The 12,536-nt window shown below is 46.6% G+C and overlaps 4 protein-coding genes across 4 annotated transcripts; 1 reads left to right on the plus strand and 3 right to left on the minus strand.

The window, feature by feature from the left end:
• Positions 1-197: 197 nt before the first annotated feature.
• On the minus strand, positions 198-3,610 carry V1508DRAFT_446645 (armadillo-type protein; the record flags this gene model as incomplete). Its single annotated transcript, XM_066942434.1, has 3 exons — positions 198-3,159; positions 3,220-3,458; positions 3,526-3,610. The coding sequence occupies 3 exons, from the start codon at positions 3,608-3,610 to the stop codon at positions 535-537; spliced, it is 2,949 nt and encodes a 982-aa protein (XP_066798783.1). The 3' UTR covers positions 198-534.
• Positions 3,611-4,295: 685 nt separating this feature from the next.
• Positions 4,296-5,971, minus strand: V1508DRAFT_363687 (uncharacterized protein). Its single transcript, XM_066937278.1, has 3 exons — positions 5,681-5,971; positions 4,718-5,632; positions 4,296-4,658 (listed from the first exon to the last, which is right to left on the minus strand). Exons 1-3 carry the CDS (start codon positions 5,724-5,726, stop codon positions 4,501-4,503), a joined length of 1,119 nt encoding a protein of 372 aa, XP_066798784.1. The 5' UTR covers positions 5,727-5,971; the 3' UTR covers positions 4,296-4,500.
• Positions 5,957-9,103, plus strand: V1508DRAFT_408665 (uncharacterized protein). The gene is made up of 2 exons (XM_066939039.1): positions 5,957-6,690; positions 6,743-9,103. The coding sequence occupies exons 1-2, from the start codon at positions 6,237-6,239 to the stop codon at positions 9,019-9,021; spliced, it is 2,733 nt and encodes a 910-aa protein (XP_066798785.1). The 5' UTR covers positions 5,957-6,236; the 3' UTR covers positions 9,022-9,103.
• On the minus strand, positions 9,008-12,388 carry V1508DRAFT_459127 (uncharacterized protein). The gene is made up of 3 exons (XM_066942737.1): positions 12,276-12,388; positions 11,264-12,228; positions 9,008-11,210 (listed from the first exon to the last, which is right to left on the minus strand). Exons 2-3 carry the CDS (start codon positions 12,211-12,213, stop codon positions 9,194-9,196), a joined length of 2,967 nt encoding a protein of 988 aa, XP_066798786.1. The 5' UTR covers positions 12,214-12,228; positions 12,276-12,388; the 3' UTR covers positions 9,008-9,193.
• Between the last annotated feature and the right edge of the window lie 148 nt (positions 12,389-12,536).

Genomic DNA, 12,536 nt, shown 5'->3' on the forward strand with positions numbered 1-12,536 from the left:
TCCAACAATAACATAATGTCAACAACTCTTGTTGCAATTCTTGAAACCACATAAAATAAATCAAAATCGACTATTTATAGCTAGCGCAATATGTAAGTATTAAGTAATCAAAATCTTCACATATTAACAAAGAAAAAATCCTTAATATATATAGTAAGAAGGCATAGAGAACATGAAATTCCATCATTACACAGAGAGAAAATTATACATAGGAGGAGCGCATATAGAACATAAATTGTAAACATATGTATAACACCAAAGATATATATATATAAAGAAGAATAATACGGTAAGGTTCATAGCACAAAATTAGCCAGTCTGTTAACCTTAAATAATGCAACCAAAGACACGCATAACACAACGTATGCTCTATATCCACAATAAAGAATATAGAAATTCGGAATAACGGCAATCAACAAAACAAAAAGCAAAATCGAAATGTAGCATCTTGATCAAAAACCAGCAAAAATCGCAAAGTAAGCATAAACAATCTAACCAACGTTATCCATCTTACGGGTACGTTGATCTCAAGTACTAGTCCGCTCTTTCTTTTTTAATCTCTTGAGATGTGTGACTTGTGAAGCTGCTCTCATATGATTTTCCGCCGTCCTCTGTCGACGAGGGAGAGGCTGGATTCGTATCATCGGTAGCGGGAGTGGAGATCTCCGTTGATGGTACCGTCGGAGTTGAAGTATCAGACTTCGACGGTACATATCCTGACTTCATTGTAGGGCTCGCAGGCTCAGCAATTTTAGATGCCGAAGGCGACATGGTGGGGCTCATCACAGGCTTCTCCTCACCAGATATATACATCAGCTTCTCAATGGATACCAAATGCTTGCCATAGGAATACTTCTTCAAAGCCTGAAGATGCGGCATAATCTTGGACACAAGGTTGTCCCTCTGTTGTCCCTCGGTCACGTCAAGCAGCTTCTGAATGACATAATTTGCAAACTGATCTTTCATCATGGCAGTCAGTGGCAGAGAACCATCAGGTCGCTGTCGCAATATCTCATCAATAACCGATTGTCGCTGCCGGCTATCGCCATAAACAATGCACTTCTCAACAACGTTCGACGCAAACTTGTGTTTAGAGAATTGCAGGACATTGTCCTTCACGACGACAATGATTTTTTCTCGATCTTCGGGCTTGCCCCGCTCAATTACATGCTGAATGACGTAATTTCCGTACTGATCCTGAACTAAGTAGGAGGTATAGGAATGAAGCTCTTGCAAAATAGCAGTTTGAGCGTCATCATCGCAGTGCTCCAACATCCGCTGAATTACGCGACAGCCATAAGGATGGGTGGCCAACTCATACACCTGCTGATTAAAGGCCCGAATGATAAACTCAATATGTTCTGCAGGAACACGCTCAATGGCCTTCTGGATGACGTGATTTCCATTCTGATCTTTTACACATCGCAAAACATGCCCCTCGAGCTCTTTAACGAGCTTCGCCTGCTGCTCGACAAGCACATGCTCAATCGCTTTCTGTACGACACGACAGCCATACATTTGCAGCGACAGATTGATAATATGACCCTCCATTTGTCTCGCCAATATAGTTTTTTGCATCTGATTCCCATGCTCGAAGAATTTTTGGATAACATAGTTGCCAAACACATCAGTCATTAGCTGCAAGGAATTCGCTCGAATCTCATTAAAAATTGTCTCTTTTTCATCGCTATTGGCAGTCTCTAGGCGTTGCTGGATGAATCGTGAGCCGTGTTGATCGCCACTGAACTCGACGACGTGCCCATATATGTCCTTTAGTTCATACTTCTTTCCTTTGCTACTTCGGAATTCCTCTAAAAGAGCGGACCGCACACCATGAGGAAAATCATCGCTAGAAGCCACAGATACCGGTGCGGAGATGGCAACGCTCGATCTCCGAGAAACAGAAGGATCTGGTGACACCGGTGAACCAGCGGACGGTACGCGCACTCCAGCAGAGAATGGAGACGGACCGGTATACTCGAAGCTAGGAGCCTGAGCTCTGTATAGACCAGTGGATGGCGCCCGCAGCTTAACTCCGGCAGCGATTGATGGTTGTGATGGTGACGGATTCTGTAGAGAGATAGGTCTATACTTTTTACTATCTGGAGCAGGTTGGAACTTTGTGGCACCACGAGGTTGCTGAGAAAGAGCCGGTGCTTTAGGGCCATTAGGACGAATCCCTGGTCCATAGTACGCCGGACTCATAGTGCGGCGATAGTCAATATGGGGCTCAACAGGCGACAGGTTACCGCGAAAATAAAGGCGCGGATTTCGGAACTCTTGCAATGGATCGGGCAGCCCCGCTGTATGCGATTGAGACGATGGCTGCGCGCCGTACGACAATTCGTAATCAGAAATTGAATGAGCTGGTTGATGGGGCATCATACGTGGATAATACCTGTCATCGTTACCACCCCACATCGACTGCCGAGAAGGAACTTGATAATTATCTGATGGAGAAAAGTTCTGCTGCGGAACAGGTGATGAATACGAAGCCGAGGATGAGAACGACGGAAAAGGTGAGGACGGCACGGATGGTGGAGATATCATTCGTCTCCGTTCATCGTAGGTCGATTCGTACACTGATGACGAGGGGGAGTCCATATGTAGAGCCTTGAAATTGGCAAACAGCTCTGCTTCTCTTGTCACCTCTGCTATAGACTTTCTCTCGCGCATTTGAGCAGCGAATGCATTCTGCGAATAAGGATCTTGTATTTGTGTATTACCTGCGCTGGAGGCTGCGCTATTAACCGCTGTGGTATGCAGATTATTATATATAGGCGGAGTAGAGTTCGATCTAACAGGCATATTGTCATCATCCACTCGTGACTGGGATGCGTGAGACAAAGCTGGAGATATTGCAGAATCGTGGCCCCGAGAAACTGAAGACCCGCGATGGTGTTGCGGGAAATCATCTCGGATGATTTCGTCGTCATCGTCATCCGCAGCGCCAACCAACGACGCGTACGAGTTGCCGAAAGAATACTGAGAGGCCTGTGACTGTGACAGGATCGTCGCATGCAATGACGATGGGGAGCGAATATCCATAAGCAATCCCGGCCCACTATTGGGTGCTTGTGACTGAGCCGAACCAAACGAGGAACCAGGTCGTGGACGCGGTGATATAAAGAAGGATGATTCTCGTGGTGACTCGGACCGCTATTAAAGTTAGAGTACTGAACGCCGAATCGATTATATCCGAAGGGAATCGACACATACATCCAGTTCTAGAGGCAGCTTCCGCATTCCCACAGGAGACATGCTTGGGTTCTCAACCGTAGAGGCCCACAGGGGCGAGCGGGACGACGAAGAATTTGATGCCCATGGTCGTAGATCAATGTCAATTTCTCGTTCAGACGCAGCGGATGCAGTAGTAGCTGTAGCCGAAGCAGGTAGGGACACTGTGGCGGATAGAGGCGATGTATGCGATGCATGCGATGCATTGGGGGACAACTCATCTTGACGCAGAATATCAGTAAGCTTAACGTAATGAGCCGAGATATAAGCGCTCATAAATCCACGTACCTGGTCTCCGAGATGAAGGCTCCGACGCAAAGGTTGACGAGAGGGGGGGAGCACCCCACACGCCCCAATTGGCATTGGCAGCCATGATTCGAGGTTCTAGGGGGGTGAGTGAACGCCTAGGCGAGGTGTGGTCGCATCTGGGAGAGGGAGTCGACTTAGCAATGGTGGCTCAAAGGGCAATTGCGTAACAAGTGGCGAACTCAACCGGACAGTCAGAGAGTGCGACCAGATCGGGTGATAGGATGTGTGAAAGAGGTGCGGATTAGAGGTCTGTAGGTTCCACCGTCCTAAGAAGAGTAAGTATGCGGCGGCGATGATGGGGCGAGGATGGTGGAGCTTTTGCGTTTGGCTGCGCCCGCTGTCGCAGGGTCGAGAACAGATAGGCTGCACGCACGTGACTCTGGCGCCTGTGCACGTTCGCCGTCACCTGTATCAGTTCTCCACAATGCTTCTTGTCCTACTAGATTAAAGGCTACGAGACAGGTGGAGCAAAGAATGCCACTCGTCAGGGTGCGCAGTTTATCGTTTATCGGTGTCTGCAAATGCTGCAATCTGATTCGCGACCTATTCTGCCTGAGTCTGTTGTTTCCCTAAGACGGATAGAAGTTAGTACAGCTAGGGCTAGGGCATGGAGCGCCGCAAAGTGCCTGGCTTACTTTTGGGAACGGGACAACAATCAGCTTGTTGCAAATTGACGTGAATATACATATAACAAGAACACTTCTATAGAGGCTTGATATGTATGCTATAGTAAAGTTACTAATGTAGACACCATGTCCACCGGCAAATTTACGTTTCTGCGTTCAGGTTTGACATGACCTGTAAAACGTGTATGCCAGTATATTACAGTCCCTAACTATTTACAAATCTAAAGTTGCCATTTATGCAAAAGTAGCCCAGTAGCCGATACTCTTTGAACACCGCTAAATCAGAACCATTTCCCGTAAAATTTCAGTTGTACCATGCATTTAGTCATCAAGTCATATACAATACATCAGTCTCACTAACGTTATCTGGCTTTTTCGGGACCGCAGCACCGATTGTCGCAGTGGCTGCCTTTGGATGCTGTTGCTCGCCATCATTCCGATAAGATAAGGCCGTAAGGATGAGCGCCGCGACCACCCCAATTGTGACTAAAGACATATCGATTAGTTCCATAGTTATCTACTTATTGCCAGCCTTAAGTACTCACATAATCCTCGCCTTGTAGTTTGCCAGCGTAAAGCCTCAACCTCGGATCTCAAATCAGACGAAATAGCAATTGTAATGCGATTATTTAACTCCTGAATCTGAAGTTCTGTGGCTCTAGAATCGATCTTTGTCGCATTCTTGCGCTCATTGAGGTCCATACTAATTTCATTTTTCATATAATCAATCTCTTCCTCAAAGAGTCTCTTCAATACCAAAAATTCCCGTTGTAGAGCCGCTGTCTCTGTCTGGGCCAACAGCGCTTGGCTTTTCCTATTGTTCTGAATCTCGGTACGCAGCTCTGAGCAAGCAGCATCGAATAAGTAAGCTTCATTTTCCATTTCCGCTGAAGACAGGTACGTTTCCTTGGCACGAAGCAGTTCATCAGTCAGCAGCCCGCGCATACACTTCATCAAGACTTTAGCCTGATCGTCCGTGAAACCTGCTCTACGCAACTGGCTGAAAATATGATAGGTGTCGAAATAGTGCGGATATCTCATGCCTGGCGGAGGTGCTACTGCTAAGCTCGTCGTGAAGCTACTGCCCCCACCATCATCATCATCACCTCCTCCCGCAGATGTAGGCCGATCGCTATCATCATGCACTCGCTCGTCATCGCTTCGATCATCTCTCTGAGGTTTGCCATTTGCTACTTCCGCCCATAGCGCATCGTCCCTTTGCATCTTGAGTCCTCTTAACTGAGGCGGCAGTGGCGCATCAATAATGTCCGAACGGCTCCCACTGGCGCTGACACTACTGTTACTCCCATGCTCTGAGTTTGATTGTAGCGGAGCTCCACTTAGACCACTCATCCTAGGGAGTAGTAGAGGCATTTGACTTCGCTCTCGGATGCCAGTGCGCAAATAATACGCAGGACTGTAAGGTCCCTTGAGTGCAGTTCCATTGGGCCTTTGTACAGCTTCGGATCAGGTTAGAACACTTCTAATATCGACGAATTCCAACTGACCCGTTGTAACTCTTAAAGACCATCCACCCTGGTACCTGGGAATCATGATCTCAAATTTCGACTTCCTTAGATTAGTGTACAAGAATGAAAATACGACCAGTTTAACTTGATTGAGTTTGTGGAAAAACGACGTAATACTATGACTGTGCTTGCACCGGTTGAAACATCATGATCCTTGGAATACTTGTATGATACTGTATCAGGCGAAGTCAAAGTGATTTGCGTAAGTTTGCTGACCACCACAGCAACGTTGTCGCTGACAGAACCAAGGGTTCCTAGCAGGCCACACCGGAGGCTGCATCCACCATCAATTCTGCAACTAATCTAAAGCTACTGATCAAATTCGACGAGCTGTCCTTTTAAACCTATAAGGATTTTTGGCAGTGTTCAATTGCGTCAATGGATGTGAATTAAGACCAAGTGCTACAATTGGTGTTCTGTCGCAAGAGTAGACTGGAGCACTTCGTAACTCGTTTCATATATTCAAGACACAGCTTAATTATATGCTTATCCGCTAACCTGGCATTTTCGGTGAAGCCAACTTTGTTTTGGTGCAATGATCTCCACACCAACAATGAACCGTCCAACCCTTAATTCGTCACCCTCGGCAGGTTCGCTATCATCTCTCAAGTCGATAATCAGGACCCCAACTGGCACGGTATTGAGGCGAAGTAGCGGATCTTCAACATCTATAGTACCAGCCGTAACACTTGATCCTGCAGCGTTAACTTCATGGACTTTGGTGTTTGAGAACTACCCACCGCCCCAAGTACGAGTTGTAGCGTTTCAAGTCAGAAATGAAGCCCAGGCAAAGCGAGAGCAACTGCGGTCATTGGTTGGTGAGAGTTACCGCGAACTGTTGAGCACAGCAGATACTATCATTGACATGAACGACACCGTGAAGGAGATGGAGGAACGCTTTCGTACTTTGGCAACAGGATGCAGTTCTAAAATAGTACGCAGTAGAGCAGAGAAGAGAGAGGCTTTAGGCAAAGCTTTTAGTGACCGAGGTATGATACTCAGCTGTTTATCGCGACCTAGACTTATTCTAATTGATAGTAGATATGACCGCTAAAATGAGCATCGCGATTGTCAAAATAATGAACGATCTCTGTCGTTCAATTGAAACGCTATTACGCACCCCTGAGTTAATATTGACGGTTTCAAAGCTTTTACTTGTCGTAAAGGCGCTAGCTGCATCAGCAAGTCTAGCGTCGGTATCGTGGATTGGTTTCATGGTGGCCAGACTAAGTACTCTGGAATCGCGATATTTTCGTTGTGTTGCTGCTATTCTTCGGAGTACTGTGTCTTCGAATATTCTTGACGCGCTGGTGTCTTATAGTCTTGTCACGTCTTCATCCCCTTCCGCAACGTTATCTTACTTCCTTGACACCAGGACCAATCAGCTCGAGAACCTTTTTGCGCAAACGACGCCCGACAGTCTCCTCACAGCATTGGGCGTCTTGGACTTTACCATTACCACCACGAAGACATTATTCCCAAATCAGTTTTCTAGAGCACTTACAAGAGCGACGATTCTTCCTTCCCTAAACGATGCAGAATTCCGAAAGCTTCCTCATATAGATTTTTCGTTGCTGAGCGACTGGTGCCCAAAAGAGATTCTAGAGTTTATTGCATCCGCAGCACAAGATCCAGCAGATTCGCCAATTGACGTGGTCCAAAGTCTCACTGCGTTTCAAGTTTCATCTATATCCGCTTTTGAAACAGGAATGCGTGATGTCATTAAGATGATCTCCAGTGACTCGAGGACAGGCACAAGCCAGAAACAAATCGAAGGTCTACTTAGTCTTCGTCGGGCAATCTTTGAAAACCTTATAGAGCGTCCCGTTGTGCGTCCTCTTCTGCTATCCAAGGACGTTACATGCGAAGCAGAATGGTTCCCGACACTTAAATCGCTATGCAATACATATCTAAATGCTACAATCACGATTGCAGAGGCACTATCTGAGATTGTTAGCAACGCTGATGCCGCCGCAATAAAATCGGAATCCAATCCTGTTAGTCTTTGGGATGATGCGTGGATGACTTTCGACATATCTCGCGGTGCCTTAGATTTTCGCAGTGCTGTAACCGCTCTCATTGACGGCAATGCTAGCGTGTGTGGCAATATTTTGGTTAGCTTGCAGTCGTGGTGGGATGGTATAGATGCAGTGAGGAGGCTTGTTGGACGAGTGAGGGGCGTGTATGAAGTTGCTGGAGAAGAAGAACCATGGATCAGAGCCTTAAGAGAAGCCGCTGAGAGAGAGGGACAACAGCTAGGAAAGTTTATCGAAGACGAAGTCATCCCCGGCGGTATAAGTCTGCTGGTTGACAAAATTAGAAATCTTCTACGGGCTTCTTCTGCAGATAAATACACGACTGGAATATTGGTGAGAGTAGTTAGGAGAATCTTCGAGCTTCCGCTTACACAAAGGGGCGTGAGGGACGTAGTTGGCGGCATAGTTGAAGAGGCATATGCAACTTTCGCGGAAGCCGTCTTCCCTGTTACGGTCGGACTCGGTGAAGTAAAAGCTTACTTCAGCGGGAACGTTGAGACAGGACTATGGGAGGAAGAATCGACCGGAGGAAAATATCCATTCGATACATCACCTTGGATAGCTGAAGGTATTTATGATAGTTACGTGAGGCCGATCGTTGGAGGGGCATCTGAGGATATTGTACTCGGTTTTCCGTTCGGTGTGTCAGTCTGTCGCCGGGTTGTGGGACAAAAGTGGATATCTGGCATATCGGACGGTATTGCTAAATATTTGGAACAGCTGGAGGCAGTTATGTCTGACCCCGAGAAATTGAAAGATTCTGGGACAGGGATTGACGGATCCCACCAACATAAAGAGCCGGAAGATATCGGAGAGACTATATCGTTCAACATGCCGGATTATAAAAACCGTGAACGGAGTACTATCGAAGAGAATGGGACTACACAATCGGAAACCAACATGCGTACGATAGGTACGAATGATGAATCGAAGAGCGATTTGGCAGATGAATCGAAGGGCGACACTACTACAACTGACGATGTTCAGAGAGGCGATCCAGTTGAGACGTCTACCGATTATAACAAAGCGACAGACTCATCTGGTGCGTTGCTGCTGGGACTTCGCGCGTCTTCCGTTGTTGCTCTGCGGCCAACAAGAACACATTGGGTACAGCTTCTCTTTGACATTATCTATCTTGGTAAAGTTTTCTCTATCGATGTGTCCACGTTACGTGACCTTATTCTTAACTCGATGGCGGGAGATGACGACAAGTTATTAGAAACGATCACAAAACGGGTGGAGTCGTGTTGGAAACGAACATATCTTTTGTATGCAATCATGTAATTAGTTCTCTCGTTGCTTTCCATAGAATACTATATGCTATGTACAATACATAATATATCATCAATTATCAGGTCATCTGTCACCTATTTTGACCAACATTTATGTCTTCAATTCCTACATACATGAAATGTATAGGTACTTATACATATAGTGGGCCAAAACGTTCATCGATCTATCCGAACACATCATAGACGCCCTCAATAACCTTCCCGGCGAAAAAAGTACTTGCAACGATTGCCAGGTCGATAGCAGTTACGGTTGCTCCAGCTAACATAAATCTCGGCGCGAAAATTTTCCATACCATAAGATGTCGTCTCAGAATTACAGTCATAATACAGTTAGTTAGTGCCAGTCCCCCAGCATAGATCATCGCGCCAGTGCCAGCACGGACGACTCTTCCCATGATGGCTTCTGATGCGCGGAAATCGCGAGGCGAAGGAGACAACTTGTAGAATACGGTCAATGGAACAGCGAGCCCGGCCAGGATGAATGGGCCCAGCGTATTGAATATAAGCGCGATATGCGTGAGTGGTGGTCTGATCGATTCTGTGAACAAGAACGCGACATCCCATTGGATCGATGCAAGTGTAGCTTGATGACCGGTTGCAAAATAATACTGCGTACTCATAAGGGCAATGACTGTTGGCGTAACAATAGGAGAAGTTGTGAATAGGTCAAGTACATCACCGAGTTCTAGAAGGGTGAGAATCTGGTAGACCATGCCCGCCATCGCAATGCCACCAACAGGCTTCATACACAGCGACACTGCCGCAAAGACTGAAACGAACAGGAGCAAGTATAGACTACCATATGTATTTCCAAATCCAAAAATCTCGACTGATACCGGCGAAGTTTTTGATGCTGTATCCATGTCACCATTCTGCAATGCTTGTTTGATCTTCTGTTGGTTGTTGGCCATTTCCACTCTTAAGCATAGTGGGAAGCCACGGAACCATGCGAGCGGAGCTCCAACGACTGTAACACCAAATAATAGCCGTGAAACGACGTATTTATACATTTTGAGCTGTTCCACATAGGCTTGTGAATTCGGATCGGCCTCGACATAATCCAGGGTCCAATATAAACCTATAAGGAGAAGAACAACCCGAAGACCTGTACCAACCCACAGGGGCGCCGACCCCTCATACGATGCCGACGTGCGAAGGAAAGATCTGATTATAGCAGGTAAGGTGACAGCAGTTACAAAGAGGATAATTAACGCAGTAAGCGATGAAACCGATGAGGCGGTAGATGCATAGAAATTACTGGTGCAGAACGGCAGCTGCTCTTCTCGGCAGATACGTGGATACTCTGCCACTCGTGATTGAATAATAAACACTAGTGAGTGGAACACAGCCGTAGCACGAAGCTTAGCGTCTGGCAGTCGGAAGGATGCGGCAAGTAAGGTAAAGCCGAAGGATACCAACATGAATGATAACGACCTCGCTTCCCAGACAACGTATGAATTTGACGCAAACAACATACCGTGTAGTATGGTTGCCAAAAGTGCCAATACAGTCCATTTGGACACCGGGGATTTCACACCGGGAAGTCTATGCATCCCTTTGACAAAACCAAGAATAGAGCCCATAGCCAAGCCAAAACCCGTCGCTATTACAATCCTCGATTGGAGGTATCCCAGTCCTGCACCCACAGCCAAACCCGTTAGGCCTCCGAGACCAATCTTTGGAGCAAGAAAATTCAAGTAATTTGACGGACATTCAAGTGAGCCATCAAACCTAGCGTAGAATACACCCAGAGCACCGAATGAAGCCAAGAAAACAACAATGCCTGCAACCATGCTTGGCACATCAAATCTTGCCCACCTTTCGCGGCAAGTTTTCAGGTTCTGCTTCTGATATGCGAGATACAATTCGCTTATACGTTCATAATCTTCTGACGCATTCCATGCTTCCGAGGCTGCACTGTAAATCTCTGTTATCTCATCCGTTCCTTCAAATGAAGGATGGTGAGATCTATACCCATGAATCTGCTCAGCAACAATACGGCATGCAGATGCAAGCTGTTGGAAGTTACGGTCAGGACCAAGCATAGCTGACGCAATTGGCGATCCAAGATTATTAAATGGAACAGGAATATCCAGAAGAAATGACAGAGTCGGAACGAGATCAATTTGGTTGATCGTCTCTGCTTGATCCACTGGTGCTAAGAAAGGTCTACTCGAGTACCTGCGGATGACAGATTAATGGCGGCGGCGAACATGCAAGCTGAAAATACTTACAAAAATAATCCTGCTTCCACTTCGCCCTTCGAATCACCACCGTGGTCGCCTTTATCGTCCATTCCATGGTCTCCCAAAACAACAAGGAGCGTTTCGTCGTCGTCTTTAATTGCGTTTACCACATTCTTCACTACTGTGTCCATTTCAAGCAATTTTTCTTTCATTTGAGGCGTGTCTGGGCCAAACCTATGGCCAGCATGATCCACACCCAAGTAATGGGCAATCAAGACATCCCAGTCATCCCTCCGCTCTAGTACGGGCCATATGTGGGATGTAACGCCAGCATCAACAGTATGTAAGTCCCAAACGTTAAACGATTCGTACGGAAACGTCAGGTTCTTGTCCTCATATGCACCGTGCGATAATGATGGGAACAGAGAAAGCCAAGTGTCATCACCTGCAAATGCTGTCCTACCATCCCCACGAGATGACAGTACTTGCCCAATCCACGAGTCTTCAGTAACTTCCGCGCCGTTAAAATTTGAGCCGGCATCAATGAACGTCGGCAATGAGCCTGTTGTCAATGCTTTGAGTCTTTGCAAGGTGGTCGTTGGAGGATCTGCAATAATCTTGAACACCGCTGCATGTTCTGGCTGCGAGACGCTGAGCATCGAAGGTGTCGTCAAGACATTCAAGTAATATGCCTCGTTGCCGTCACCAGAACTACCAATGAAGTCATGACGGAGAGCATCAATAAGAATTACCACCGTTCGTTTAAATGCACGAGGGAGGATGACATCCGGACTAGAGTAGGAGGCGGATTTCACAGCAATGTCGGGTAGAATTGGTCTCGATAGCAAAAAGCCTTGCGCAAACAAGACAAGCGCGAGTATGTGCAGAGCGAAGAACCATACTGGCACAAGCAAAGATATTCTCGTTGCGTGCTTCAGTTGAGACTTGTGCGCCTGGGGAACTGAGGAGGCGGGAATGGCACGGGAAGATCGGGGCATTGTGCAATTGCGGGACTCAATTCATTATCAGTATAAAGCTACATTTCTCTTTTGTTGCTTACCTTCGCTTTATAAATCGCACATCCGTGAAGCCATTCAGTACAGCAGATAATTGCTCCGTCCTGTCACTAGAGGCCAACTGCTATATTACTGGCGTGTGCGAGACCTGTATTCTCTGGGTATCTCAATTTTATTTCGGCCCCTCGGCCCGGCTAAAGCTTTCTCACGCCAGCTTTATCCTAACCCTATGCATCGCTTGTCTACGTCTAGAGTTTTCCGAACGTATAACTATAAGAATGTTATATAAGTTAGCTCAATTAGCC

The sequence above is a fragment of the Lipomyces doorenjongii genome, assembly GCF_038497915.1.
Source record: "Lipomyces doorenjongii strain NRRL Y-27504 unplaced genomic scaffold V1508scaffold_2, whole genome shotgun sequence".
Lineage (NCBI taxonomy): Eukaryota > Fungi > Ascomycota > Lipomycetes > Lipomycetales > Lipomycetaceae > Lipomyces > Lipomyces doorenjongii.